This window comes from Homarus americanus, unplaced genomic scaffold, assembly GCF_018991925.1.
Source record: "Homarus americanus isolate GMGI-L3 unplaced genomic scaffold, GMGI_Hamer_2.0 scaffold6894, whole genome shotgun sequence".
Classification (NCBI taxonomy): Eukaryota; Metazoa; Arthropoda; class Malacostraca; order Decapoda; family Nephropidae; genus Homarus; species Homarus americanus.
Window position 1 is genome coordinate 277,891 of NW_024731872.1, and position 27,827 is coordinate 305,717.

General features: G+C 40.4%; 1 protein-coding gene and 1 long non-coding RNA gene across 7 annotated transcripts in view; one reads left to right on the forward strand and one right to left on the reverse strand.

The window, feature by feature from the left end:
- The first annotated feature begins 455 nt into the window (after window positions 1–455).
- Window positions 456–27,647, forward strand: LOC121868069 (organic cation transporter protein-like). Of its 4 annotated transcripts, none has more exons than XM_042368340.1 (13): window positions 456–606; window positions 11,152–11,282; window positions 11,660–11,765; window positions 12,134–12,245; window positions 12,919–13,022; window positions 14,564–14,709; window positions 15,658–15,826; window positions 16,451–16,601; window positions 18,332–18,429; window positions 21,842–22,101; window positions 23,730–23,914; window positions 24,364–24,512; window positions 25,659–27,647. In XM_042368340.1, the coding sequence occupies exons 2-13, from the start codon at window positions 11,201–11,203 to the stop codon at window positions 25,795–25,797; spliced, it is 1,701 nt and encodes a 566-aa protein (XP_042224274.1). In that variant the 5' UTR covers window positions 456–606; window positions 11,152–11,200; the 3' UTR covers window positions 25,798–27,647. The 4 variants fall into 4 exon arrangements, with proteins under 4 accessions (XP_042224274.1, XP_042224277.1, XP_042224276.1 ...); XM_042368342.1 differs by lacking the exon at window positions 25,659–27,647 and adding an exon at window positions 24,660–25,182 and having other exon boundaries at window positions 510–606; XM_042368341.1 differs by lacking the exon at window positions 456–606 and having other exon boundaries at window positions 10,053–11,282.
- Window positions 15,706–27,827, reverse strand: part of LOC121868073 — a 118,582-nt gene continuing 106,460 nt past the window's right edge. For all 3 annotated transcript variants that reach the window (XR_006089300.1, XR_006089301.1, XR_006089299.1), the window contains 4 exons: window positions 24,270–24,493; window positions 23,711–23,937; window positions 21,832–21,932; window positions 15,706–15,834 (listed from right to left, as the gene is read on the reverse strand). This is a non-coding gene — a long non-coding RNA (uncharacterized LOC121868073). The remainder of the gene's footprint in view (window positions 15,835–21,831; window positions 21,933–23,710; window positions 23,938–24,269; window positions 24,494–27,827) is intronic.

Genomic DNA, 27,827 nt, shown 5'->3' on the forward strand with positions numbered 1-27,827 from the left:
TAGTCACCTCAAAACTCACAAACCTAGGTGAGATCCTCAATAGCTCATATCATTGTATCATAGATGGATGATCGTCATACTCGATTCAGAGTGACAGCAAAGTAGGAGTAGTAATAGTAGTGTATGTGTGTGTGTTTAACGTAATTGTGTATCAGTGTCTGTGCATAAAAGGGGATTTGTCTGTGTGCACGCACGCGGCACACAATAAAGTATGTTAACAAACAAAGGCAAATATTAATGAAGTACAGTAAACGGGAGAGTGGACTTAACCGATAACTTGTGCAACTCTTGCTATCTCTATTAATCAGCTTGACATACTTCTCTTTTATTTAACAAATTGCAGTCAAGTGATAATGTCCTGGCGGAGTTATCTGTAATAAATGGGACGCTCACCGCCCACGATAACCGTTGCCGCCCGCCGCCTGTCACATATAAATAAATGCAATAACCATTGTCCCAAGCCCACCAGAATGTGGGAGACGGAGGGTGGCGCTTGCATTGGTAGTGAATCCTGATAGTGAGGAAAAAGTTCTTACGGCTTAGTAGGGTATAAAAGTTGTGCATCACTCAGTATTGGTATGGCAGTGTTGTGGTGTGGCGGTTGTGGTAAGTGCTGGAGACGATAAGAATTACATTAATGCTCATAGTTACGATCAATAATACTATGTACCCATTTCTAGGGGCATTCTTGTATGAAGAGAAGTGACACAGGGATTTTGTCACCTTGATTGCGGAACTGTGATACACAACATGTTAACTGGTACCGAGTGTGTTACGGAGTCAAATATTATCATTTTATTAATCTCTCTCTCTCTCTCTCTCTCTCTTTCTCTCTGTGTGTGTGTGTGTGTGCGTGCGTGCGTGTGTAAAATGATGTGTGGATAGGTGTTTGTGCATTAAAAATGATGATATTCCCACACGAAAGATTAATACGAAAAGTCAAGGCTCGTGGAATTGGAGGAGATATTCTAAAATGGATTAGGACGTGGTTACAGAACAGGAAACAGCGAGTAAGCGTTAACGGCACTAAATCCGATTGGGGTAACGTCACTAGTGGAGTACCCCAAGGCTCAGTACTTGGACCTTTACTATTTATTATATACATAAACGACATAGATATAGGCGTAGACAGCAACATAAGTAAATTTGCTGATGACGCTAAAATAGGGCGTCCTGCGTGGCAGTGAACAGTGATATCGCCCACATGACTCTGACCTATATATACTGTTAATGAATATGATGTATTTCTTTGTGTATGAACCTCTGTCCTACGTGGCAGTGAGAAGTGATACCGCCCCCAATGCCAAGACCTGACTGAATTACTCAGAATAGGCAAATTGTACTCCAAGCTTTGTCAATAAATTTGTTAACCGTAAACACCTCATAACTCAAGCAGCGTTACAAACTCCCAAGTGATAAAAACTCGTATAAGGGATGTTAAGATGCTGACCCACAGCACAAGAAAGATTAAAGAGTCTCCTCTTATTGAGGAAATGTTGGGATGAATGTTCCCCTACTCATGTGGTGCCACACTACATAAAATTCCCACCCCTCCCTCCTCATTTAAGAAACCCTGCTTTATATCAACGTTGTTCATCTGATATATGGTGTCCTAGGCTAACTACTTTACATTTTTCCACATGAGATTGCATCTGCCGTTTTTTCAGACCACGAGAAAAGTTTCTTTTGATCTTCCTGTAATTTTTCCTAGTCCTCGTCATATTTAATTATTCACCCTATTATGGTGTCAGTAAATTTACTTAGGTTGTTGTCTACGCCTATATCTATGTTATTAATTTCTTATAAGTATTATTTCATCCACGTAGTATACTATTATTTTATCGTAAATATACTGACAGATTTTTGTTACATGAAGTGTTTCACCCCAGTCTTGCTGCTGAGTGAAAATAAATATTTACCAGTCATGGGACCTACTAATTCGACAGTTGTCATTGGTCCAAACACCTCCATGTACATCCCACTCTTTACTTTGTCGAACAATAATGTAACTCAAATAAAAGGGGGTCTGGTCAAGGTAAGGATTAGAAAAAGAGCGACAGTCCTTTGGGAATTGGCTAACTCTTTGTCCGTGGCATTAGTGAGGTCCCGCCTCATCCCGCTTTTGTTCTCCACAATTTCAATTTGATATGTTGTAATAATGGAATGTAATCGTGAGTACGATTCCTTTTGACTTGGCATTGATTACGATTCCTTAAAAAATGTTGAATCGATTCTAATGATTACCATTACAACATGTCTGCTACTAGACGGTGAGGTGATGTGCCGTAGGGGTGTCAGCACCGGGCATAGTTTAACTCAAGGCAGAGGTGCATCAACTTTAGCAAGTAATCATCATTACGTGAATACAGGTACTTGCTCATAATTTGTGGTGTTTGTTTAAGTTGGGAAACACCAATAACACGTTATTGACCGCTGTATTGTGTGGACATACGACAATACTTGTTAACTTTCGGCAATATCTGGTGCCTGACGGTGTGGGGAGAAACGATATTTATATGAGTTTGTTGTGTGCTAGAACTCAATATTATATCATATCATAGATTAAATGACGATTCGTTACCGTAGTGTAAGTCAAATGTTGTTAAATGGTAAAATTGGGAAAATGGCAGCAATGCGGCTGGCCTGACTAAGGACATTGTTTCAGATTCTGCGGTGCTATTGTTATTATGAGTAGAGTCCTTGAGTTCTTAAGTTCATCGCCAAAGTAATATGACATTCGTTATCTGTTATCTTATCAACTAATACAGAATTCGATATCTGTATGAAAGACTCAAGACGGTTCTGAGTTAAGATGTTGCTGTTCCCGCAATGATTACCACCACTCCCACCACACTCCTGGTAAATCCTAAAACTATCCACAATATTTTAACGTCTCTTACGGTCTCTTATGCCTCTTATTTACTGACTGGCTTTCGCATGCACCCAATTACAGGAAACATTCGTATTTGGAAATGCATGTGTTTAGCTAAAACATGGGTATTGAAGAAGGCAATCCTCCTCACATGTCATTGGAACCACACTCTCTCCTATGGCCGAAGTGTTGATCGGCAATTTACAGTACAGTATATTCAATAATCTCCCTAACTGTGATATTAACGACTATCCAAATAAGGTTTAGGGTATCCGATTCAACAGAAGTTATACCGTAAGTCAAAACTGATATCCCGTTCATTTTATGTCTATTTCTAAAAGTAGGAAAGATTTTTTTTTCTCGGGAGAACTTTTGGAAGGGAGCTACTAAGGCTAGAACAGCATCTTGAATATTACCCAAAATAGTCTAAATACTCACTGGTGGTCTTGCTGGTGGCGTCATCCCGAGGTCACTAATTATCGCTAAACCAAGATCACACTATAAGAGCCCAGACACTCAGTTGGCTCAGCCATGTCAATATTGTTATTATTATCCACTCTGTATCAGTATTTTTCTGGCTAAATATCAACAAATTATCACTTTAGTCACACAAACACTTAATACAAATCTCAAAGGAATATCACTCGCTGTATTATTTCTTATCACACTAAAGATTAGATTGATATTATCGATATTCTTACAAATAAATTCTTAAATAAATTTGAGAAAAGTTTGTTTGCATCACAGCTGTTCTTGGCATAACATTATAAACGTTCTCACCTTTCCACACCATAGCATTTATCTTAGGTGTTTGTAGCGTTATTTTTCTAGCAATGTTTTACAAAGTAGATGTGGGAATCAGTTCATGTAGTAGGTTAAGCGAGACAGTAAAATAATGGTATCGTCTGCCCGGTGCTGGTTGGTGTTTTGGTGACTCATCATTACGGGGAACACTCGTTCTTCTAATTTCTTCAACCTTTTACTTATTTTATCATCTCAAGTTTGTGTTCCGTTGTAGTATATGAAGAAAGAAAATTAATAAAATTAATCTAATCGATGGGTGAAAGAAAACTATCAGGTGTCATATATCTTTGTAGTAATAAATATTTAATATCTTAAGCAAAATTGTGGGTACAAATTGAACATGTTTAGAAAGGCATAATTTAACAATAAATAAAACAAATTTTAACGATCTATTGAAACACATATGATTTCATTTATACATATAATATTACTATTAATACTAAAACTAATAATTATATTACTATTGTCACAACCATAGGACGTACTGCAATATGGCAGAATATGTTGGTATGTCGACTTGACTCACTTGTTAAACCTGACGTAAAATTGGTTTGTGAAGATATTATTTCAGGCGAATGTATAATTGTTGTTCAGTCTACAAATATAACATTATTACACGAATAGGATTTGTGCATTTGGGATCTTTATACTCTACAATCATCCCTGAAAGGGGGTTGGGTAATGGGTAACTTTGTTGGCAACTGAGTGCCGATTGCCACATTGCCGTTAAATTTTTTAGTGTTTTAATTTTGGGTTACCAGGTCTGAAAAAATGTGGCTAAAAGCACTTCAAGGATCCCACAGGTGTTGTCACCAAGTTTCATGGAAGTCGGTAAAGCAGTTTTCTGACCCTACGAGCATGTGTTTCAGAGCATAAGGCAAACGCTGGCAGGGGTAAATTTTGAGGAACACATCATCTTAAAAAGCAAAAAGTTTAAATTTTTTTCATGATCAACAACCTTTATTTCCCATGAATGCAAAATTGTTGTAATGTTGCTACATGTTTCATAGCTATCATTTTGATGAGTCACTTACTTAGTAGCAACCAGCTGTATGTAACAAGTAAAATTAATCTTAACGTTCCTTACGTCATCCTGTGCAAATTGAAGGACAAAAGCGATTACAGGGCCCATCTGGGAAGCATGACTAGTTCAAGTAGTTCATGCTTACCTTCATGACTCGTGTATTAAGAGCGTAAAAGCCTGCAGGGTCACAGGTTTTGTCAGCAAGTTACGTAAAGTGACAGAATGATAAGTGAGTGTGTGGGGGGAAAATTCCCGGTACATTTCATTTGTTTATGGCAAAGCGTGGCAGGTCCCTAATAATGTCAAGTGCCAGGCCTGTCACTAGGAGGAGGGATATCTGGTCAGGGAGGGAAGAGGTGTTTGTTCAATATCTTTCAGTTGCTTCCGGGTCTCACAGGAGTCCCGGGTGCCTATGGGTCTTCCTGGGTCCCTTTGAATCTTTGTAAAATGCTCTAAGCTAGTTATTACATAATCCAGATCCAGCCCAATCCAACTCAACCCATTCCAGCTCTCCACAACCCAATCCAACTCTCCCTAACTCAACCCAACTCTCCCTAACCCAATCCAACTCTCCCTAACCCAATCCAACTCTCCCTAACCCAGTCAAAGTGTCCCTAACCCAATCCAGCTCTCCTTAACTCAATCCAGCTCTCCCCAACCCAATCCAACCAATCTCAAACCAGGTAGTTGGATTGCTAATTTTCATGCAATCCGGGAAGGTGTTGTGTTGACACGGGTAGGCTAAGGTAGTCCTCGCCTGGGTTTAGCAAGTGTAAGCCTGCCAGAGCTTCACAAAGTTGCGTAATACATCAAAGGTGCTAAATCGAGCGGTCTTGTAGCAGCTTTTAGCAGGTTTCTTGGCGCTATTCTTGGTTAAATACACTTATTGTTTGTCATTGTTGGTACCCGCTACAGTCTCTACATACAATACCCTCGCCACACAGAGTCCTCGAACGCTCTAAGGATTTACGGGATTACAAAACTAAACGAGAAATTTGAACATTGTTGTCTGAGGAAGTTTTATTATAAATTAAATGACTTCTTTTCACCTGTAAATACTATGAAGATGACCAAAATATATTATTACGAAATATTGAGAGTCACTGCGCAACCAGGCATACCAACCCTTCTGAGATGACAGGAGGCATTCTGAACTGTCGTGCCCAGCTGTAGGAGAACTTATTGTGATGAATATAAGTGAAATTGTATGACGATTTTATTATCCATCTATCAATCCTTCCTTCATTCCTTCCATCCATCCATCTATCTATCCATCCATCCATCCATCCTTCCTTCATTCCTTCATTCCTTTCATCCATCCATCCATCCTCCCTTCCTTCCATCCATCTATCCATCCATCCGTCCATCCATCCAACCATCAATCCTTCTTTCATTCCTTCCATCCATCCATCCGTCCTCCCTTCCTTCCATCCATCTATCCATCCATCCATCCATCCATCGTTCCTCCCTTCCATCCATCCATCCTTCTTTCCTTCCATCCATCCATCCATCCATCCGTCCATCCATCCAACCATCAATCCTTCCTTCTTTCCTTCCATCCATCCATCCTTCTTTCCTTCCATCCATCTATTCATCCATCCATCCATCACTCCTTCCTTCCATCCAACCATCCTTCCTTCCTTCTATCCATCCGTCCATCCATCCATCCATCCATCAATCCTTCCTTCATTCCTTCCATCCATCCATCCATCCTCCCATTCATCCATCCATCCTTCCTCTCCATCCTTCCATCCTTACATCCATCCATCCATCCTTCTATCCTTCCTTCTATCCTTCCTATCTATCTATCTATCCTTCTCTCTGGCAAGACATTGTTTTGGAAGCCATCATTGCACAAGAGGTTACGCCACTGTTGATGGGTGAGGGAGGGAGGATGGAGGAGAGGGAGAGAGAGAGAGAGGGGGGGAGGTAGCGAGAGAGGGAGGAACAGAGAGAAGATAAGGATGAAGGGATAGAGGAGGAGGTTGCAGAGAGGGAAGGAGGGTGGAAGAGAGGGAGGGCGGGAGCGAGAGTGAAAGAGGGGGAGAGAGGGAGAATGAAAGAGAGGGAGGGTGAAAGAAAGGGAAGTAGAGTGAGAGAAAGAGAGAGGGACGGAGGTAAGAAGAGAGAGAGAGAGAGAGAGAGAGAGAGAGTAAGATAAGAATAGAGGTAGGAAGGAGAGGGGGGCGTGAAAGAAACGAGGAGAGAGAGAAGGGCAAGGGAAAGAGAGGGAGGGAGAGAGGCAGAGAGGGTGAAAGAGAGTGAAAGAGAGAGAGAGAGAGATAGAGAGAGAGAGAGAGAGAGAGGTAGGGAAGGTGAAGGAGAATAGAGATGGAGGGAGGTAGAGGTTTGAGGTGCTCTTAAGGATGGATAAAACAATAATAAGTTGAGACAAGGCGAAAGTCAACGAGAAGGCTTATGTACTACACTGAAATTTTTACCTTCATTATATACACCTACTAAAGATATAATTAAGGTAGAAGATGTTTTTCCTTGACTCTCATTTGATCTCTTAACTGTTGATATTTAAATGTATCACACTAAGGTGGAGTCTGGGTGTAAATTTCATATTATTTTTTGAACGTGAAAGGTGTTTTTTACCTTGTCTTGCCGAGAATGTTGGGCATAAGAACCTTTGTTATTCCGCCCCAGTTTCGTGGCTGACACGTGGGGGTAAACACACACACACACACACACACACACACACACACCTACATATTTTTACAGTTAGGTACACGGATCTCGGCTGTGATTTTTTCAACTTAATATTGAACGCTTAATACCCTTAAAGTGCAGCATGGTAATAAGTGCGAGATATCGTAACTGAAAACTTGGTATGTTTCTGACTATCATGACTAACAGGAAGAATCGGTATATTTCTATCTCTATCTCTCTCTTGGCAATGCTCATCTTTTCGACAGCTTCCCCCTCCTCCCGAGCCCCCTTCCTTCCCCCTTGCCTTCTTCCCTCCCCTTGTCCCCCTCTCCCTCTCCCCCGGCGTGGGAGCTACACGTGTGTGAGGAGCAAGGGAGGCAGGGAGCATCGTCGGGGTCCTGAGACCGGTAGGCAAGCACACCTCCAGTACAGTGGCTTGGCTCATACCCCGCAACACTCTGCCAATCTACACACGTATATCCATCAACCTGTGACCCGTTACTGTTGTGTGTCTTATGTTAACGAAGAAACTTATTTTATCTGTATTTTGTCGTATGTGGTAACTTCAGTGAGGGTGAATCGTGTGTGAGTATTACTTGAACATTCCCACGGATACCCCTCACCGGTCCTTTTCTGATACCTGCAACATCATCTAATAACTCACCTTTTTGACGTTATTACACTGACAGCCACTCTGACTCGTAACGTGTGATGACGATGATTAAAGTCATCATCCTCAAATGGAAAATGTGTAGCTGTTGCGTCACTGTCATCTCGTGTGATGGTGTATATTTGGCCAAGTGCTTATAGTGATTTTACTACGTATTTATCAATCTTCATCGTAATCTCAAGTCGTAATCTCAAGCGTTTATTTTGTTGATGCTGATTAATATATCTCGTTATAGTCTCAGAATAGCTTAGATATTTTACGTGTTAATTTTGTTCCCGGCTGTTGCTAAGTGAATATATCCGGTTAACTGTTATTTTGACGTAATTTTTGACAGTTTATGTTTAGTTATCCTCTGTCTGTTAACTAAGCGATTGATTCTAGTTATCGTAAAGTCTCAGTGTAGTTTAATGATATTTTTTTTCGCATTATTCTTGTGCCCAGGTTAAAATTAGTGTTCAAGTGCGATTATTCTTCTCCAGTTACGAGGAAAACTGAACTTTAGAACTTTTGAGAATCCTGATTATGAAATTTACACAACCTGTTTTTAAGTAGTGTATGTTTTTTCACGTATATTTTTATTTCTGATTTGCATTATTCCATCCTCCATAGTTAAGTAATATACAAATTAATATAAATAAAGAATTAATTGACCAAGGCACCACGAAAAAACATCCCTCACACAGAAAAAACACCCACTCAGGACAGGAAAGGCTGACACCGTGCTGGCGAAACCCAATAACTTTCATTTTTCAGCGCGTGTCAGACTCCTGGATCGTCAACCATGGGGAAACAAGGTGGAGGCAGAAATTTCTTACAGGAGGGACGCAACAACAACCTCTAAACCAGTGGTTCTTAACATTTTTTGAGTCACGGACCCCTTTGAGAATCTGGTGAAAGCTATGGACCCCCTCCCTAGAAAAATGCACATAAGCACATAAACACAACTTTATTTTATTGAAAATTCATTGCCTCATACAGTGTATGACATACACAAAGTATGAATAAAGTAAACATTTTAGAAGTCAAAACCTGACGACGCTGACGATTGTATGTTACCTGACTGTGTACAGTAGCATCCCATGCCACCCTACAGATTTACTGATTTTCTTCAGTAACCAAAACTACATACATAACATCTGGTATATATTGACAAAAATTGAACAACTTAATATAAAAATATAGTGAATATAAATGTTAAATTTTTATCTGACCTTCACGGACCCCTTGGGGGTCCATGGACCCTTTTTTATATACAGTATTTTTAGGCACACGCGGTGCTCTTTATAATTACGTTTGCCACAAGACAAAGCAGAGTGGGGGGGGAGGGGAGGGGAGGGGTGGGGTGACGTGCCCAGCATCTATCCCCCAACCACCCCTGAATCTCGTTGCCAGCTTCAGTTGGCAGTCGCAAGTGACAACACATTTATGTGATACCATGAACTCGAATGATGGCTAATACTATCACAGGAAAGTGGTATAATTGGCTAACGTTAGTTATCTTATTGATGCGATTGACTAACGCTCTCTCAGACAAGTGGTTTGATTGGCTAACGCTCTCTCAGACAAGTGGTTTGATTGGCTAACGCTATCTCATATTATGGAGGATGTACGTATGACTGGCTAACGCTATCTGCGGGTCCCTGCTAGTTACTAGTATACCCTGTACTGCATTACTTTGCCATTAAAACATACCCTGAAAGTTGGCAAACACATTTATTACAATAACATTAATGTGCATTCATCACCTCACGGTTCCACACAACCTAAAGTATATTGACAGTTGGGCGTATTAAACATGGAGATAAAGCTACAATAGTCAACATTCCAATCCAGTGTCATTGTAAAATCATCCTGAAGAAGATATGTATTATTAAAAAGTATATATTTGGCAACTTTGAGTTACTTTTTATGTTATTTAAAATTGCACAATTTACATATATACACAGATAATACATATTAATATATCTGTCTGTGAAGTATGTAGATGATATTTCTTTTAAAATACACTTGATCATGAATTTATTATAACATATCCAATTTGTAATAACGGCTCTAGTCTCATCAACATTGTAATTTTTCTTACTACTAATCTACATACAGTAAATATAATCTAACATTAGCATAATAACTGTATTCTTATATAACATTATTACTACTGTTAAACATTAACAAATGCAGAAATAATTTGGTATTGTATTCAGGATATCTTTAAACCATTTAATTATCTCTTTGTTATGGAAGCAGAAGTAAACTATGTGTAATGGGTATTCTACCTCACCACTTCTTATACAACTATTTATTTTTGAGTCTCTAATTAGTTGGTAGAGCTACATAAATATACCTCCCGTATATAAAGCCTCTCTGGTGAGGATCCATGTATTTAAAATAAATATTTTTCCAAATAAAAAAAAAACATTTAAACAGCGGATACTTTTCTTCAACTGCTGGTTTAGTCCATGTCATTAACATATTGTATACATCTTTACTTCTAACACTGGGAGAGGGTTCATGCCTTGCTATCTCTCTCAAGGTATTGATTGCATTACTATAATAAAGTAGGAAATATTTTCAGGTTTTATATCTTGTAAATAAGTGGTTCTTATTCTTATATAATATGGATTTAAAGATTTTCCCTTTTCATGGCCTGAATCATTATTTATGAAAGTTGTAAATAATATAGCAGTTGCTTTACAAAAAACATTAATTACTCCAATACTTCCTTGTTTCACAGGTAAATACAGAGTTTATCTTTTAATCGGTTAGTACTGTACGTCCCCATTTCAGCTGCTGTATTACGTCACCAACGTATAATTTTCTGATTGACTGGCTGTTGATGTGCCGTGTAGGCTGCTTCTGGATTTTATTTTACCAAAGTGTTCAACAGCATTTCATACACGTTGTAATACTTAGATATTATTGTCAGAGAAGTAGAAACCTTGGAAATATTTTGTTTGTACTAGACTTCCTACCACTTACAGAAACGTGTGTGAGACGACAGAAAGCGTCTCTTGGAGTCTTGTTCCAGTCGTATCCTTCTCTTTCTTCTTTTTTACCTATGCTTAAAGAAAACTGACATTAATATTATTTTCCTCGTATATTCATGTTTTACATTTCCCTGCGCTTCAGGTTAATAGTGTAGTTTCTTTGCCTTGATATTCAAAACTTCGTCGGCGTGATGGCTGACAGTTTTGACGCACTTCTCACCCAGCTGGGGACTGGCAAGTGGAACATTTTCTTCGCCCTCGCGTCATCGTTCCGTAAGTTAAAGACAACCCTCCAACATCTTTTCTTTTTTTACTTTTTTGTATCTGGATCAGACTTCAGTTAATAAACTCTAACCTCTCAATTAACTGTTTTCCTTTAAAAATGTACATTACAATCCTTCGGTTTCTTACTGTTATTCTGTCAGCTGCCACGTATCCTGCAGTGTATTATGATGTGCATTTAATTATGATATTCTGGACTTTTCATAATCCACATAGCTATTATACAGGAGTGTAAACGTCTTGTATTGACAATATTCACGATTCCTCCCCCGTCTGCGGTTTCCTGTTAACTGTAGACTGGTTGTGACTCATAATATACATCCCAAACATAGTAGTTGTGTGTGTAATGTAGTGTGCTTCCCGGCCAGGGTTCCTGCTATCACCAAGTCAGTCATTAAGCAGCGTATATCTGGCACCGTCTGTCAACTACACGTGTCAGCCGCATACAGTTGACCACGTCATTGAAGTCAAACAGTGAGTTTTTATTTTACAAGTAAACTTTCTTTTCTGGCTAAAAAAGAAGAAGAAAAACGTGAAGAATTTAGTCATCTCAAATAAGTTATTTACAATGATTTAATCTCTGTGGTAGATAGTCTGAAACATTTGATGACCTTCAGTCAATTATGTCTGCACAAATCACGTTCTCACACATCAATGATGCTTCGTTTAAATATAAAATTGAAATATTCAGATTTTAATTTAGTCGTTGTTGATAACTTCTTTCACGTTACTTCTGAGGCACCATCTTAGTCTTTTAGCCTTTCAACATAAAAAACAGTGAGAGAACCATATTAACACATAAGCCATACTAAACAAACTTGTTTACCTTCCTATGGTTACAGTGACTCCTGCAGCTATGTAATAAACAGTACGTCCACCGGAAGACTGGAGGACGTGGCGTGTATTAAGTGGACATTTGATAAGTCCGTCTTTTCTTCAACTCTCACTTCTGAGGTACATAATAGCCGCCGCCACAAACATCTCAACCAAATCAAACTGAGGGGAAAAGAAGTCTCCATTGGGATGAGTTGGATAGTTGGGGATCACCTCTCAGGAAGACAAGAGTACTGTATATGGGTTAAGTGGGAAAAATTTTCTCCGTAAGAACTAGTTTAGGGGAAGATGTTCTCCACAATGATAAGTGTAGAGGGAGATGTTTTCCACAAGGACAAGTACTGTATAGGGGGAGATGTTCTCCACAAAGATAAGTGTAGGGGTTAGATGGATATATGAGCAATCGGGGTTGGGTGTAAATGGGACTGCCCAGTATGGGCCAATAGGCCCGCTGCAGTTTCCTCCATTCTTATGTTATGTTCTTATGAGATGTTCTCCAGATAGAGAAGAGATTGTTATCCATCAAAATACATTGCCAGAAAATTCTTCACAACGACATATAACAAAGAGGATTGTGTTGTATCTAAAACAGGAGAATAAGAAACTGAACAACAAACCCATCTAACTGAAACATTTCTTGTAATACGTGGTCACTAAGGGAAAGGGAGAGGCAGTTTAGAGGGCGTAGCCAACAAGTTTTACCGAGGAGAAAACATAGAGGAGTGTAGTCCCTGCACAACAACTTGATGACGTTATCTTCTTTCTCTGGGCTCCTGGTACCTGTCTGCCGTAGTTCGAACTGGTATGTGAGAGGGAGTATCTTCGCCCCACCTACCAGAGTGTATACATGTTGGGTACCTGTGTGGGTCCACTGGTGTGCGGCTACTTCGCTGACAGGTACGAATATTGTCTACGTTTTGGGGAAGAAAAAGAGTAGGATGAGAGATGGGACGGGAGGGGTTGTGAATCTTTATTCATTCACTACTAAACTGGCAGAAAAGTATGATAAGCTATAAAATAACGTTATTTATTCATCTTTCATCAATGTTGAATGGCAAGGAATCAAAACGAACATTATTTGAATCTTCTTAGCTATTCATTTTGGCAAGTCACTTTATTAGTTAGATATTTTTGCCTTTATTCGCTTCTCCTCATATATGTACAAAGCTTTACTGCACATGGCCATTAATATGACATATTTGACTGACTGATTCCTAAAATGTTCTCAACAAGACCCCCAAGTTTTCTATTAGGTCTAATCTTGTTGCTTCATTACTTATTTCAAGCATCAGCAACACCCTATCACCACAAACCACTCTACACAATAGATTGCAAACACACAAACACACACCATCCTCTCACTTCTCTCTCGGTCTTCTCTCCCGTTTTATCATTTGCTCCAGAGTTATTCATCCGTTGTACCAATCTTCCACTTCTCATCTTCACAACAAACCCTTGTCCTCTTTCTTTTCAATATTTCCTTATGCTTCACACCCGTACAATATCGTCGACTCAAGTGTACCCCGACACATCCCAGCTCTTACCTTTTGATATATTTCTATCCTTCTATACATGATACATTTCTAACTTATATCTTACCTTCTCTGTATCAACCATTAATGGATTCACTGTCACATCCACTCCTAGTTACTGGTATAGTCTCACCCAAAAGTTCGTGAACTCTCCCAGCCAGCTATTGCTGTACTGTCTGCTTCAGATGTTTGAACGTGAGTATGTTACTTCGAACCTTTGGATTCATTCGTATCGGTTTCATGTTCTGGTTGGTACTGAGACAGTTTCAAACATCTGAAGAAGGAAGTGCAGCATTAGCTGGCTGGGAGAGTTAATGAACTTTTGGGTGAGACTGTACCTGGATCACCTCACTTCCTCCATTCCATAGTAGACTCTCACCGCTCATTATACATTATCCTTACTGTAACCGCCCGATGAGCGACTGTGGGATAATGAGACCCTTGCATGTAGGACTCGATTGTTCTTTATTCGGTCAAAACCTACAGAGTACAAATTACATATGTTACATATGAGATAATTAATTCACTCGTACGTTCCTTCACTATTAACAACTACATATGATATATTTGAGTAGAGTGGAGTGTTAAACCACATAAAAACTTACGTGTTTCGGGTCTAATGTAGGACTTATTAGCTCCCGGACTTGTTAGCTCACTGGACTGCTAGAGACTATCTCCTGAACCCCACAGGGAGCGAGTTAATCAGCCCCGAGGCGAGGCCCATCTGTTTCACATTTACCACCTCAGCAAAGTTCGTTGTAAATACTCACTGCCTCTCTCCTGTCTCCCTTTCTCTCTCTCTCTATCCCTCTCTTTCTCTCTCTCTTCTAGTTTATCCTACTGCGGCAACACTTATTTTTTAATTTTGTCAGCAGTTGAATAACTGACATTTTCACGTCGATTTAGGTTTGGGAGAAAGATCGTCTACGTGGTTTCGCAGATCGTCGTGTCAGCAGCCTCCCTGGGGCTCTGTCTCCTGCACAACTTCTCCACCATCCTCTTCCTACGATTCATCATAGGCTGCTCCGAGCTACTCATTCACCTCGTCCTAGGTAATTACCCTCATACAGATCGCCCCTGCTCATAGGAAAGTCCCTTCATAGAGGTAAGTCCCTTCCAAAGACAATTATCTTCACAGGGATAATCATCTCCTCCTAGGTAAAATCCCTGGTAAGTCATCTCACGAAGATACTCATAGAATCTAAGCGTCTCAGCCAGTCTTTTTACAGCCTCGAATGACTGCGTTAAATCATTGTGACTTTGAGGACGCCATTCAGTGATCAAACTTACCCCTGGGTAGTAAAGTGCATCACTGGCACCCCAGATAATAAATAACTTTACCATCCTCATGTACGTCATATAACGATCAATAGTATATCAGATCACGTAACATTACATCACATGACACCATATGGCATGACATTAATATATCTTCCTAGAACATCGTATTGTGTTATGACATCACATATCAGATAGTATGACATAATAACACATGACGTCACAATTTGCTGCATAACATCACATAGCTCTACATAACATCACACAAAAGCACATGGAACAACATCACTGTAACATGGCCAGGGCAACAGAGGGTGCAATCCACACCCACGTTATCGAGTTATTTTGGGACATCGCAAAATATCGCAAAGCTCTAAATGGTAACATCAAGAATGTCGCAACACTACACATGTACGGTTTTCACAGAACTAACGCACCTTGTAAGTACTATAAATCTTGGTCAACACGAGTCAGATACAGTGCCCCATTCTTATTACCTGTGTTTAGGTGTGAATAACTAACATGATTATGAACACAAAGTATATTCATTTATCCTGTGAGTTGATACATAAGAACAGTATATATGTTTCAAGTTTTACTACGACTTACACATGTGAAAACACCTGTTAATCTACTACATACACATAATCACACAACAGCTGGTGAAGCACTATACAGATATGTAACAATAGGTGCTAGTGTAGTGAACTTTCCTCTCTCAGCGCTGGAGGTGTGTGAGCCCAGGCACAGGGCAACTATGGGCATCCTGACCGGGATGCCGTGGGCACTGGGAACGATGCTGTGGGGCGGCGCTGCCTACGCCATCCGTGACTGGCGGTGGTTGCAGCTGGCTGCCTCCTTACCTTCCGTCCTCATGTTCCCCGCCCTCTAGTGAGTATCTATAATGAGTACCAACCTTTAATGAGTACCTCTGATGAGCACCAACATCTAGTGAGCATCTGTGACGAGTACCAACCTCTAGTGAATACTTGTGATGAATACTAACCTCTAGTGAATACCTGTGATGAGTACCAACCTCTAGTGAGTACATGTGATGAGTACAAACCTCTAGTGAGTACCTATGATGATTACCAATCTCTAAGGATCGAGGTTTCTAAATGGAAGTCAGGGTTAAGCAAATGTGATATAATAAAGGTACTCAAGCTATCCAACTAGGAGCGAACTCGTTACAATGGTTTTAAATTAGATAAATTTAGATTTAGGCGCGAAATAGGTAAACATTGGTTTGGAAATAGAGTAGTGGATGACTGGAACAAGTTATCAAACATCATTACTGACTCGAATACGCTGGATAGCTTCAAACATAGGTTGGATGGATATATGAGCAATAGGGGTTGGGTGTAAATGGGACTGCCCAGTATGGACCAATAAGCCCGCTGCAGTTACCTCCATTCTTATGCTCTTATGTTCCTACGTGTATGACTGCCGCCTTTACACTGTAATGTAGTGTTATCCACAGCATTCTGTCTGATATTGAGACGCTTTCTGTTTCAGCTACCTAGATGAGTCCCCGCGCTGGCTGATAGTACAGGGTCATGCCAGTCGTGCCCAGAAGGTGCTGGAAAAGGCTGCCCGCTGGAACAAAACGAGTCTCCCGTCCGAGTACGAGTTGAAGACTATCATGTCCCAGATAAAACGACAAGCGGTAATTATAAAATTTTTCTTGTTTCTTTCGACTTTTAATGTAATATACACGACTAAGGGAGCACCATATTCAAGAAAGTGGGTGAGTCGGCTCCTCATTTTGGGTGTAAATGTAGGCGTACGACTAGGGAGCTAGTGCAGTTGGACGGAAGGTTTACAACAACATATTATGATGAAATATTGGAGGATGTGCTGCTGCCAACAGTGCAAGCTATAGCGATCCCACAGCCAAACCCAGTTAGATTGGTACATGGCGGGAGTTATGTTCATGTAAATAATAAAGTTACGGACTGGCTCTCCCATCACCCTGAAATAGAGTTGGTTGACTGAACAAGTAAAGGGTGTGACTTAAACCCCATCGAGAACCAGTGGGCTATCTTGTGTCGGAGGTGTGACGTAGGGGAGGCCCACAACACTTAACTTATAGAAAACAATCCACAAGAGGTATGGGAGTTCCTGAGACCAGACAAACATCTGACGCCGTTTGGTAGGTCAATATCAACACGCAATAATGAAGCTGTTGAAGCATACGGTTGTATGGACATCAAACTAATTAATTAACACTGTAATGTAACGCGAATGTTTAACCTTTTATGATACTGAACGACCAAATGCTTGTTTAAATATTTAACTGTGTATTTGTAAATTACCCAGAATATTAATAAACATAATAGTGGATTTTTTTTTTTTTTTTTTCAAAAAGCCACCAATCTTATATAAAAAGAAGAAATACCTTAGGGGGGAACACTGAAAAAACAAGCAGGTTAATAAATTTTCAGTATCAGGCGCAGACAACCTTCCTTTCAGAGTCACGGGCACTGCACCCTCACGTACACACATACAAACGCACATACACATTCTAAGTTAACGAGCTGCACGACCCATTGTCAAGGAATAGTCCGAGAAGACTGGACAACTCGCCAAATACAGTGGCTAACCCATTACCCTGGAAAACGATCGGCAAATCGATTAACTTCCAGGTTTCTAATTACTGCTGGGTAGACAGAGGCAAATGGCGTAAAGAATCTTGCTCAATGTTTCACCCTGCCCTGGGATCAAACCCGAGACCTCTGGCGTGCGAGGCGAGTATGATGACCACACACACACACTTCCTCTCTACTATCGTTTCGATTGTTGGACTTAAGTTCATCATTCGTTTCTCATACGATTGGTAGTACTTAAGAGACCTATCATACGTGGAATATAATTGTATTTTGTCGAGTATACTGAAATATTAAAGATTACGTGAGTAATTATAACCGATATAACCTGTACAGTACAGTACATCTGTCCACACACATGGACACACGTAAACCTACAAGCACGCACACACACACCAAAAACTACTCATAGAGAAGCACGCAATCTCAAAGGCTCAGGTGTCTGCAAACTTTTGTTCACGACTGTACTGTACAGTGAGAGAATGAAGTATCTTTCCAACTTTGGCCGAAGTATTGTGAAAACCAGACAACGCAACGCATACTTGCGTATGTCGAATGGCTCAACCTTTTTGAAATGTATTCGCCAAAACCCTGGGAATATACCTCATACTTTCAATGTATACACACTAAGGCAAGACCTGAAGACTTTCATAAGGTAAAAACTTCACTTTCTCTTTAATGCCATGAAAACAAAATACGGAGCCCGGAGTTACAACACACTCACACGTGTGTAGATGCACGCACACGTGAGCACACAAGACGGTTATTAAATAAATTTTTATCTTCTCAGAACACGGAGGAGGAGGAAGCGGGTACAGAGAGGAAGAGTCAAGGTGACACAGGCGACAGTGTGAGCTGTGGCAACCTCACAGCTCCAAGACTACTGAGGTGCGTCTATAATAATAATAATAATAATAATAATAATAATAATAATAATAATAATAATAATAAAAATATTTATAATAATAAAAATATTTATGATGATGATGATGATTATTATCATTATTATTATTATTACTTATGGATTATTGAAAAAAGTGCAACAACCAAAAGGCTGAAAATATGCAGTGGACACAAATGACTTGATATACTATATACTGAACAGTAACATGGGTAATATTGTACTGTTACATGGGAGAACATAAAGTAAACATACAACTTGCTATTTACAGTGAGTAGACGGCAAGGGCTGTTCTGCTGTGGTTCGTTATGAGTGAAGGAAGCATCTATGACATGAAATTCATCAGCCAGTGGACTTACCGTTCCTTTAAAGCAGTGGTTCCCAAACTTTTTCTGATCATTACCCACTTTTCATATATGATCCTTATCCATGGCCCCCCTCTCCCAATCCATATCTCTGGCTGGCTCAGCTGCTGACTGGCTGTTCTAGTGTGGTGGGGCTTGGGATTTTTATGTGTACATAGCCTCAGCTTATGGCCCCCTAAATTTTGCTGGGGGGCCATGGCCCCCAGTTTGGAAGCCACTGCTTTAAAGGCTTAGGTTGGCTTGTCGTGCTAAAAGGTCGAAGGGTAGTTGTTGGGGTTTAGTCTTTGGGGCGAACTCTTTGAACTCTGTGGGCTGTGCCCCGCCAGCAGCTTCAAATACAAGTGAGAATTTAGTCCATTGCTAATCAAGGGAAAGTTATCAATAAGGTCGCATCAATGTTATAGTTTTCGCTCCAATGCTTTGACTTCCAACTATTATTGAAGGTTTTAAACTAATTTTTGAGTTGATAGTTTGCCGCTGTAAAGATATAATCTAGCTACAAGGTTGTTGTAAGCATGATTCTAACACCGCACGAAGATAAAATAATACTATTAGTGTGGCGTCTGTGTGTGATGCATCGTGTGGCGTGTGTGTGTGTGTGTGTGTGATACTTCGTGTGGCGTGTGTGTGTGTCTGAGACATCGTGTGGTGTGTGTGTGACAGCGTTTGGTGTGTGTGTGTGTGTGACATCGTGTGGTGTGTGTGTGTGACATCGTGTGGTGTGTGTGTGGGGAGACATCGCGTGGTGTGTGTGTGTGTGTGTGTGAGACATCGTGTGGTGTATGTGTGTGTGAGACTTCGTGTGGCGTGTGTGTGTCTGAGACATCGTGTGGTGTGTGTGACAGCGTGTGTGTGTGTGTGTGTGTGTGTGTGACATCGTGTGGTGTGTGTGGGAGACATCGCGTGGTGTGAGACATCGTGCGGGGTGTGTGTGTGTGTGTGTGTGTGTAAGGGATGTGAGGAGAGTGAAGGAGACCGAGGGTGGTGTTGTAACTAACGGTTTCCCACCGCAGATACTTATGTAATTACCCCACCGGTTACCACCTATGTACGGTAACTAGTTGTGGAATGGCAGGTATCCCCATCTACTCGTCACCTATGAACTGGATATGATTAGTAATCCATTAGCTCACGTTAATGTAATCGTGTGATGAGACCTTGGAATGTTTATTTTTACCATCGCCACACTTGTAACTTATGTAGTTAGAGTTCCTTGTAATCTCTGTTTATATTTGTGTCAGAGTGCTTAAAGTTCACACAAACACTATATGGCGTTCTTACTTATTTAAAAATATAGTGCCACTATGAGTGAGAGTAAATACAATGTACCTACAATATGAGCATGTAGTTAAAGCGAGGCTATAAGAGGCCGAGATCTGAGCCTCATGTGACACACGTCTGGCGTCTATAATTATCTGGATGATCTGAGGCATAAAGACAGTCAGTTAATATGACGCACAGCCAGTAGTAAGTGGAGGTCAGTGACAGTCATCGAGTTATGTAACAAGGAGTCACAGACAAGGGAAATTGCATTTTTGTTGTGTCTAAGCGTCTAAGCACTGCTCATAGTCCGTTTACGCTGGGTTAGTGAATTTATACAATTTATATGTATAAGTAGCCCAAATTTACATAAGTTCTTCTGTCTATATGTTGACAGAGGCTACAGTGTGAGGAGAGTGAGGGAGAGTGAGGGAGACAGAGGTGTGAGGGGAGTGAGGGAGGTGTGAGGAGAGTGAGAGAGAGTGGAGGAGACAGAGGTGTGAGGGGAGTGAGTTAGGTGTGAGGAGAGTGAGGGAGACTGAAGGTGTGATGGGAGTGGGAGAGGTGTGAGGGGAGAGGTGGGGAGGTAAGGGGAGGGAGGGGAGGTGGGGGGAGGGGAGTGGGCGAGGGAGGAGTGGGAGGGGAGGAGAGGTGTGGGGGGGGGAGGTGTGGGGGAGGTGGAGGAGACTGGAGGAGTGTGGAGGAGAGGAGGAGATTGAAGGAGGTGGAAGAGGAGGGGAAACTGATAAGAGGCGGGAGGAGAGGGAGGAGACTGAGGGAGGTGTGAGGGGAGTGGGGGAGGTGTGAGGAGACTGAGAGAGGTGTGAGGAGAGTGAGGGAGATTGAAGGAGGTGTGAGAAGAGTGAGGGAAACTGATAAGAGGCGTGAGGAGAGGGGAGGAGACTGAGGGAGGTGTGAGGGGAGTGGGGGAGGTGTGAGGAGACTGAGAGAGGTGTGAGGAGAGTGGGGGAGACTGAGGGAGGTGTGAGGAGAGTGGGGGAGACTGAGGGAGGTGTGAGGAGAGTGGGGGAGGTGTGAGGGGAGTGGGGGTGGTGTGAAGAGAGTGAAGAAGACTCAGATAAAATGAACTGACAGGTTCCAATGAACATTAATGTGGGTGTTCACTGATGTTCCCAGATGAGTGTAATAATCCATAACTTTTCAACAATTTTTCTTTTTTGCCTCACATAGGTTCATATATACTGTATTTTTTGTACTGCTTCCGAAAATTTATTGTATTCACCTTAAGACACCCGGTTTCAGTTTAATTGGGAGTGTTTCTGTAATGGGTTACTTATACCAGTATAGAATAATATTGCTGGAATTTTCTCTTTGTAGCGTATTGACTGTTGGTAACAACCAAACGGAATATGATAACTCACAAGTCACTGAGAAACTTGTCCCACATAATTATACCTATCGCGCGCAACACAGACAAACTTCACATGTTTAGTATGACGGTAAGTAAAACACAATGCCAACTGTTTAAACTAGCATGAAGTTGTAAAAAAAATATAAGTTAGATAAGTGAGTAATAAGCAGATATACAGTGAAACAGGGAAGTATATAGACAAATATGAAAGAAATGAACACAAGATTGAGAATAAACAAAGAGAAAGATAATTAGTTAATCTTTCTGGTGTGGTAAGCCGTCACAAAATACCATACACTTTAGTGAACTTTTCCTTAAACTCTAAAAAAAAAAAAAAAAAAAAAATAACTGACATAAAACACACTCATACTGTAAATTAATCCTTTGTTCACCTCTTCTTAGCACTCGAAAGATCATCACCATCACCGTGGCTGTTTGCTTCCTCTTCCTCTCTGCGGCTCTTGTGTTTGACGGACTCAATCTCGGCGGTGACCTGTATAGTGAAAACATATTCCTGTACCTGATATTCGCGGGTTTGATGGAGTTCCCTGGGTGCACACTCTCCGTCCCTATCGTCAACCGCTATGGCAGGAAGAGAAGTCTGGCTGTCTGCTTCGTCTGCTGTAGCATCATGCTCTTCACCTTGACTTTTATACCCACAGGTGAGGCCCATCACTGTCACCTCCTGTCCATCCTGTCTTTTTTTATCTCCTGTCAACAGTCACTTCCGTCACCAGTATCTTCTCCCTCACCAGTATCACTTGGTATCACTGGTCACGTGGCGACACAGAGTTTCGTGAAGCGGTGTTAGTGAGTCGAGTGATATAGCAGGGTTAGCTATACTGGTTGTGTTTTCACGCCAAATTTTTTGACAAGCTTTCAGTTCTGCCCATCTATTAAAACTACTACAAAAGGGGCATGATATATTTACAATAACTTACTAGACACTTTTATGCAAAAACTTTATCTCGGGTAGGATCTCAGTACAAATATTTGCTCTGACGGTGCAACGCTATGGCAGACCCAGTAAAAGGTGTACTGTCTTAGCTCTCATGAGAAACGTTGTATCTGCAGTACATGGTAGACAACTCTAGCTGTGAAAAAGATGTCTGAAGAAGTCAAAGTAGTATTTTCTAAAGTCATGAAGGTTTCAAATTATTTTAAAGCTAGACCCCTTGATTCTGTCCCAGGAGATGAGTTCTATAAAATACTGTTTTATTATTATACACAGAGGTGCGTTGGTTATTACGGGAAAAAATAAAGTATTTTCTCGTGTATGTGGACTGCGAGATGAGACGAGATTATTTTTGATGGGACAGCACTTTCTCTGTCATCTAAATTTACCCTTGATGGCTGGCTTAAGAAACTGGCCTATCTTATAGATACATTTTCACGATTAAATAAGGTGAACTTGTCACTGCCATGCCCGAATATCAACATTTTGAGTCTCTAAGATAAAATTGAATCAAACCTACTTAAGATTAATTTGGGGATCGATTTCTCAAAAAAAAAAATTATTTATTTTTTTATTTCTTTATGGCTTCCAAATATAGAATGACGTGACATTGTATAAAAACACAAGAGACAACATAATTCAACAACTTTAATAATTTAGAAATACTTTCAGAGTGTATTTTTCCAAATAGCCTGACCCCCAACACAGCTGTGCAATCCAGTAACTGATTCAGAGCTGCAAGTGAGCAAACTCTCACTAAAAGGAAAAAAGTTTAGTTTATGGAATTGTTTGATAAGGACTCTCTTTTGCCTTTTTGGTAAAACTCTTAGGACAATATTTCGATATTATGAAAGCTTTGAAACATCATGTTCTTCACAACAGCCTATATGTGTGAGGCTACAAACAATAATAATAATAATAATACATTGAATACATCGCCAGATATACGTCTACAACTGACGAGCATTACTACAGTTCTTAAAGAAATCTGCAGCAACAAACCCATCACATTAACCCTCGATTACGAGGACGGCACTTTTAATATTTTATTTTGCTAACGCCAGACGATTTTATTCAGCTCAAAGGGGACCCCGTGCGCAAGGGATTAGTAGACTATCTCCTCAAAGAAGGATAAGTGTTAAGTAAGTAAAAAAACATGTCTATATATTTGAATAATTTCAGTGTCGTTGGCTAACTTTACTTAGGCATTATTAAATAACTTATGTATATATTAAATCATATAAATATATTCTATATAGCAGGTTTCTGCAAAACAAACACAAATGTAAAAGAGTTTCAGTAATTGGACATATTACCTCAGATCTGCTTCTCCAGGACACTGGCAGTTGATGATGACGCTGGCTTTGTTAGGCAAGATGTTCATCTCCGCGGCCTTCCAGATCATTTACGTCTACTCTAACGAGGTCTTCCCCACCGAGGTACGGGTTCAAGGAGTGGAGACTGGCAGCGCTGTGGGTCAGGTGGCCGCCATCATCGTACCTTTCATCAGCATATACCTGGTGATTGTTCCTCTGTGTTGACACTATGGGAAATAAGTTATACCTGGAGTATGAAGAGATACAAACACTGAAGCAGTTTAAATTATGTGTGTGTTTGGGGGTTAAGAGTTTTTCCATAATGTATAATCACCCATTTATCAACTGTGCAAATTTGGTGTGAAACAATTCTCAACACCAACCACTTTCAGTGTGGCGACCATTGCTGTAGTGTTACTGTGTAATATGATGGGTCTATTATCAGTGTGATTGTTTCCATCGTTAGCGTTCACTGTGTAAGTTAGGCAGCGTCATGTCATCAAGTGAGTAGCTGTAGCTTTATCAGTTATTACAGTAGCGCCAAGTTGTTTGTTCTTACCAGTTCTTCCATAATTCTGTCCAAGTTCTGATCCATGCCTTCTGTCCTCCTCATTTTGCCTTGTCGAACTACTCACCATGTACTTCCTCCTCAGGGTCCTGTGATCCCCTGGCTACCGTCGGTCGTATTCGGGACAATGTCGATCCTGGCATCGGTGTCGCTGACCACGATGAAGGAGACTAAAGGTGCGAACCTCCCAGACACCATCGCCCAACTTGAACTTTCTGGAAAGAAAGAAGAAAGGTAATTTTGTATCCTTCGTGTTTCTATTTTCATGAATAGTGAAATACGTCACTATATACTATATCCTCTATACAGTATTATTGTTTATACGTATATCAAATACAGTGTTCGTTCAACTAATCAAACATAATTTCGACCCTCTATCAGCCCCATCAGACTACAAAAAAATGAATCCACTGATGCTAAAAACGAAAAAAGTGATCAAGAGCCGTGTCTATCTGAGGGTCAACCAGACTCCAGGACATAGATAAAGTTTATCTTAATAGTAGTGTTTGATACAGTGGAAATTTTCATCAGGGGTTTATGTCGCGGCGATTTTCATATTGTATTATTCCACACAAATTCAGGCATGAAATTAGCCCCCACCCGAGGTAATAACTTTGGCGTCCGGCGAATGAAACATTGAATATTATCAACCCCCTGGCCGATATATATATACATATATATATATATATATATATATATATATATAACCAAAACCATTTTATCATATATTGTCACGTAGATAGAAATTACCATTGCAATAATTATTTGCCGTCAAGTCATTATCCTGACTGTGTCTGTCCTTTTGTTTCACCCTAACTCAACCCATGTTGTATTGCTCCCTCACCTATAAGATTGCTGCATATAAACTCCACTGTAAAACATATATATACTTATAATATAAAAATGTAAAAAAAAAATATTGAAAAATATAAATAAATAAATAAATAAATAAATATATAAAACTTAACAATCACGGTAACTTTCGCATATGTATTTACTAACGCCATGTTACATGTATTAATATTAATAATTATTATTCTTTAGTAATTCTTCAGATAAATGCACAGTATATATCAGGTGCCACTAAGCGGGCTCAACCTGTCAACTGGCTCAGCCATGTCAACATTGTTATTATTTTCCTCTCTGTATCTGTATTTCCTGACCAAATAAACTGTTTCAATATCAGTATCAGAATGTTTGGAGTGGAGGGCTATGGTAGCTAACCCTTCGACCTTGATTGATTGACCATCAATTTCAGAATTTATATCGTTCTCCTATATTTTCAGTGCTCCTACATTATAATTATGTGCCCTTACACTTTATATGTCCCTACACTTTCAATGCCCAGTTGATATTTGCAGTGCCCCTTATATTTTTCAGGTATATTCGAGTATACACAAACCAGCCAGGTGATGGTACAGGGGAAGAGGTTTTTGAAGAATCGAAGTGGTGCAAAATTAAACTAAAGGGGAGAGACTTTACTCTCTGTTGGACATATCTAAAGATCCCCAAATTGTAGCTTATTAAACCAAAGGAACTTAAGAGCCTTAATTGACTACGTAACGGCCCTTAACCCTCAGTCACCTCCTTGTCATGGAGAATTAACAATGGCGACATCGACTAGAGGAATGAAATCACACAAATGACCTTAATAAGCCCGCTACTCTTTCTGTAGAAATTCTGAAGGACAATTTCATATTTCAATATGTGAAATATCCGACTCCCTATAGAGGAGACAAACATCCAAATCGATGGACCTCATCATAACTAACGAGAAGTGTATGGTAGCCAAATTGGAACCAACCATCATGTGACGTTGTCCTTCAGATTTAACTGTTACTTGATTCATAATAAGAGCAGGTCAGGATCAAATTTTTAGAGGGGCCTGGCTTGGCCTGACTCACTAAGGAACAAGAACATAGATACTACACTGAATACCATAGCCAGCAAAGTTTACTTTTATAGATATATATACCTAAGGCCAAAAATGATGAGCAGGACAGAAGGATGTATGCCAGGAACCAAGCACAGTCAGAATGTAAAAGGGCTGAAAAAGAGTTCGAGCGGCGGATTGCTAGCAAGGTCAACTAAGACCCAAAGGATTTCTAACCATTATACAAAATCAAAAGTAAAGACACGCGTGGGCGCATCAGATATGAGTCTTGAAGATGGTAATTACTCAGAGTCAGATCATCATTATTCACAAGAGAGGATGCAAATAATCTTCCTGCGTTAGAGGAAAGACGGTTTGAAACAACATTGATGCATATTATGTTCTCAGAAGAGTGTAAAATAAACATTTGTCAAAGCTAAAAGTTCCTCAGAGCGCTGATCCTGACATGATACATTCCAGAGTGCTCAGAGAGTTGCGCAACGAATTTGTTAAGCTCCTTAACACCCTTTTCTGCAAATGCTTGGATTAGCAAAAAATCCCTAATGACTGAAAAATGGCAAATGTAAGTCCAATATTCAAACAAGGAGAGCATCACTCCACGGATAATTATAAGTCGGTGAGCTTGGCCAGCATAGTGTGTGAAGTACTAAAGAGCATTGTGAGATGTCATGATGGAAAATTACTTCGAAACAACTTTGTAAAGAAGTGGCAACATGGTTTTATGCCGGGACGATCTTGCATGACACAATTACTTAGGGTGCTGGATATTTGGACTCAGATCCTGGAACATGGTGGTAATATCAACAATATATATCTGGACTCTGCCAAGGCTTTCGACAGCTGAAAATTAAACTGAAAGGGTACAAAATTCGGGGGAGCGTCCTAGCATGGATGGGAGACATTCTTCATGGCCGCAAGCCATGTGTTGCATTTAATGACATGAAATCGTCAAGTGCAGCCGTGATAAGTGGGGTACTACACTACTACAGGGCAGCGTACTGGGCTCGCTATTGTTTTGTTTTTTGTTTCATAAATGACATGCCAGAAGCTATACACTCTTTCATACAAAGGTTTGTGGACGATGCCAAGTTATTCAGGAATATTAAGAACCAAATGGACTGTGAAGAGCTACATATCTGTGTCAGCTTCAAAGATGATGGAAGAAATGGCTGCTAAGAGTCAATGCCACGAAGTGTAAGAGGATGCACCTAGGTCGTAGCAACAATGAGGAGGCGTATCACATGTCATAATGAGATGGAGAAACAGCATTAACAGAGACCGAATGTGAAAACGACCTGGGTGTGTATGTTGACAGCGAACTGAAGTTCTCAAACCATTGTAAATAGGATTTTAATCAAGCAACCAAGCTTGTGGTCTTATAATAAGATAGTTCAGATACCTAGATGGTCCGTCCCTCGTAACGCTCTTCAAGAGTGAGGTGCTCCGTCATTTGGAGTTCCCGTCTGGTCCCCGAGATGTGCTAGATCAGGGGTTCTCAACCAGGGGGGGAATTCCCCCCAGGGGGGAATTCAGGTTTTCAGGGGGGGGAAACTGATTCGGGAGCAAGAGATATGTTCGATGAGAAATCAATCACAGAATTTTGGCCCTTGATGTGCGATTCCTACCCAAAAGTGGCAGAAAGAGCTATCCGTGCA